The 3,644-nt window shown below is 38.8% G+C and overlaps 1 protein-coding gene across 1 annotated transcript; it reads left to right on the forward strand.

Annotated features, from left to right (window-relative positions):
- On the forward strand, positions 482-3,037 carry LOC107632017 (F-box protein SKIP14). Its single transcript, XM_021117492.1, has 3 exons — positions 482-1,497; positions 2,331-2,856; positions 2,922-3,037. Exons 1-3 carry the CDS (start codon positions 589-591, stop codon positions 3,035-3,037), a joined length of 1,551 nt encoding a protein of 516 aa, XP_020973151.1. The 5' UTR covers positions 482-588.

Here is a 3,644-nt window from a genome sequence, read left to right on the forward strand (position 1 = left end):
TCTGCATTCGACTTTTTTTTGTTCTTTTTTTTTTCCTTCTCGCACGGTATTATTCTTTTATTCTGTTCTCCTATCTGAGCCCCTTGTATCCTGAATCATCACGACTATCGGGTTTACTACAAAAAAAAAGAAAAAGAAAAAAAATAGAGTAGAAATTTTGTTTATTTTTGCTTTTGCCTCCTTTCCTTCTGTCTCTCTGTTCTGTGCATAAATTTGATCCTATTTTTCCTGCTTTGATTCCATTTCCCAGCTGTTCTTATATATTATCATTATTATTGTTGTTGGGTTATTCGCAAGAAACTCTGTGAAGTTTTTGGTGCGTTGTTTTAGTTTGCCATCCGAAATCGAGGGTTTTCTTGTTAGATCTATTCCACGACCTTTTCTTTTTCTTTTACCCCTCCTCCTACATTTTTTCCTACTTTTTGTTTTTTTTTTTTCCTCCCTGTATCATTCTCATCAAGAGAATAAAAAAAAATTCCCCAAAAAATTGTTGTTTTAGGTAGAAGCCCCCCAAAAAGGGAAAAAATTAGGGTTAGGCTGATTGATTGGGTTGACGGGGGTGTGTATATAGATATATAGGTATCTGAGATGGCGTTGAATTTCTCGCATCGACCAATTTTTCCGGGTGGTCTGTCTGAGGATAATTTGGTTGCGCCCATGAGGATTGGGAATGGGTACCGGGTGGAAGGTATTCAGGAGAAGGGTAAGGGTGCAGGTGGTGGTGATGGTTTTGGGAATGCATCATGGCATGATGCTGATAATTGCTTTGATTATGGGAGAGAGAGGTGTGATATGGGTAACGCTCAAGATTCTGTCTCCAAGGACATTCTTGATCTTTTGCCCTCGGATCCCTTTGGAATGGACATCAGCACCACATTTACTGCTATCAAGGGGTGGCTTCAGGATTTGGAGGTTGATAATGGTGGTTACCGGATGGAGGAGCTTCGGGAAGGCAACCGTTTCCAGATGTATGCTGAGTTGGAATTTCTTTGCAACAATGCTATGTGGTTTCACACGTTAGAGCCGAGTGGATTCGGTGAGTGCTCTTTGAGAGTTGGAGCTCCATCCTGCAATTTTGCTTCTGGATCTGATTGTAGTATGGATGACAAGTTGGGTTTTGGATCTGATTATGAAGATGTGGGCATTCCTAGCTGGTCTGGTGGTGACACACACATGGATGATGGGAACTTTTTTGGTGCCGATGAACTTTCTCCTCATCCAGCTATGAGTTTTTGTCTTGGCTATCTAGGATTGTCTGATCTTCTTGTTGTTGAAAGAGTATGCAAATCTCTGCGTTCTACAGTTCGAGGCGATCCACTTTTGTGGAGAAGGATACACATAGACCAACCTTTAAATGAGAGGATTACTGATGATGTTCTTATGCAACTATCTGATAGAGCTCAGGGTAATCTTCAGTGCTTGAGCCTAGTGGAGTGCACTAGGATTACTGATGATGGTCTGAGGCGTGTTCTTGAAGCCAATCCCAAGTTAACTAAGGTGAGCATGCTCCGACATGGTATATTGTTGATTTCAAATTAAATGTACATTTTAGATATTATGTCCCGTATATATGTGTGTAGTTAATCTGGATATGCTGATGCTGTTGATTAATATTTTATTGAATGGTTAATTTGTGAAGCGTTTTGTCCAAACATCTTTTGAGTTGGTATGTTTTACATTCTGCATCATGTTAGATGTTTTTATTTCCTGAATTTCCATCTTTTGTCTTCTATTACTGAAGTCAGGGTTGTTCGAGATCTCGGTCTAGGTTGCAGCAATGATATTTTAATGGAGGTGTATAAGGGTGGGAAATACTTGGTCTTTCTTCAACGTTATTATATACCTGTGTCCTATATTACATCTCTGGTTTATAGAATTAATAGTGGTAAAGTTTTATTGTTATATGTATCCATTCATATTCGTAGAGAAAAGGTATTATACTTTTTTGGGGTTGGTGTGAAATAAATCCCCCTATTTGAGGGGAAGGCATGTAATAAGACAAATTAGATTTATAGGTTTTAGTTGAAGCAAATTAATTGTTCAGTTATCAAGTTTTTTACATGCAATTGTTTGCATTCTAGATGCATTCAGGTTACATGATGCTTATACATTTGACAGATCATGGCACCTTAACATAGGTTGAGATTTTGCAATACTGTGCAAGTTCCATATATCAGTTATTTTGTATTGCTCTAGTTGATAATCCATGACGGTTGTTTATTATTATCTTGATCTGTGTGCACCATTAAAAGCTGAGATCAGGAAAAATTTAATGTTCTTCAAAAGCTTTTTGTCAAGCAACCTAGTAATATTCCATTTAAACTATGCAGTTGAGTGTTCCTGGATGCACAAGACTCAGTATTGAAGGTATAGTGAGTACTTTAAAAGCTTTCAAGTCTATGGGAACACAAGGGGTGAAACATTTACACATAGGTGGCCTTTATGGTGTTACACAAAACCATTTTGAAGAACTGAAGCTCTTGATGGGCACTGATAGCCAGGTGCTGCAGCATCCTCGCAAACCTCACTTTTACCGCAGGGGCAACTTATACCTGTCTTGTGATGATGACCGAGACATAGATATTGAAGTTTGTCCAAGATGCCAGAATTTAAGGCTGGTATATGATTGTCCTGCAGAGGGCTGTCAAGCAGTGGGGCATGCCCCAGAGTGTAGGGCATGCACTTTATGCATAGCCCGGTGTAGTCAGTGTGGCCATTGCATCAATGACAGCGAGTATGAAGAAACATTTTGTCTGGAACTACTTTGCTCTTCTTGTTCCAAGCTGCTAATCAAATGTTCAGAAAGGCCAGATAGAAGTGTTGGCCCAACTGAGTCAGTTGTTCCCCATGAGCACAGTTAGGTCTTGTGTCATTACAGAATAGTATCTTGTGCAGGTTTGTCTGAGTATCTCTTATTGCAGGTTCTTATGAGGAACAAAGTAGTATAAGGTCATATGAAATGTTGGGTGCTGTTGGGTTGTATGCCACTCTTAACTATTTGGTCTCAGATTCAAGTGTGGGGATTTTCCTGTTGTAGAGAAGAAATAAGAAATGAGGTCATGGGTGTTTCTGCAACTGCTGGACGAATCAAATCAATTACCTTGGTTGACGATCAACTGCTTCATAATTACAACGGGTAGTTGACGTGGCAGTATGGAGTTTGCATCCGGAGAACTGTGAATGTGTTCTATGATGCAACCTTGTCTGTTCGGATGACCTTCAGAGTAACATTTGCTTTGATGCACGACTCATTTTAGCTGATCCGATCCTCAGATTTCTGGTTATGTCCTCATTAGGTGTATTCATCTACTAATAATTCACTCTTACCATATTGTGTTGTATATGTACAATGTTTTTTTCCTTTCTTGTCGTCCTTGAAGAAGAGAAAAATAAGGAAAGGGGTATTATATAGAATGTCTCTAAATCGACGCTCATGTTGTTTCTTTGATTGTATCTGTTGAAATTCTGTTATGATGGACTTGAGCTTAAAAGTTTAATGCTATTATCTACTTGATTTAATTCTCGCCATTTTTCTTTTCTTTTGCATATTTATTTTCGTCTTGCCCGTTGCAGAAGGTGTAGGATTTATTGCCATTTAAGTTGTATTTTGTTCAGGACTTGTTGCCATTCAAGTGTTTGAATAT

This window comes from Arachis ipaensis, chromosome B03 (assembly GCF_000816755.2).
Source record: "Arachis ipaensis cultivar K30076 chromosome B03, Araip1.1, whole genome shotgun sequence".
Taxonomy (NCBI): domain Eukaryota; kingdom Viridiplantae; phylum Streptophyta; class Magnoliopsida; order Fabales; family Fabaceae; genus Arachis; species Arachis ipaensis.

Excerpts from the sequence above, each read along its gene's own strand:
- LOC107632017 (XM_021117492.1), top strand. The coding sequence starts at position 589 with ATGGCGTTGAATTTCTCGCATCGACCAATTTTTCCGGGTGGTCTGTCT. Across the intron at positions 1,498-2,330 it reads CCAATCCCAAGTTAACTAAG|TTGAGTGTTCCTGGATGCAC; the intron begins GTGAGCATGCTC and ends TAAACTATGCAG. Across the intron at positions 2,857-2,921 it reads AGTTGTTCCCCATGAGCACA|GTTCTTATGAGGAACAAAGT; the intron begins GTTAGGTCTTGT and ends CTCTTATTGCAG.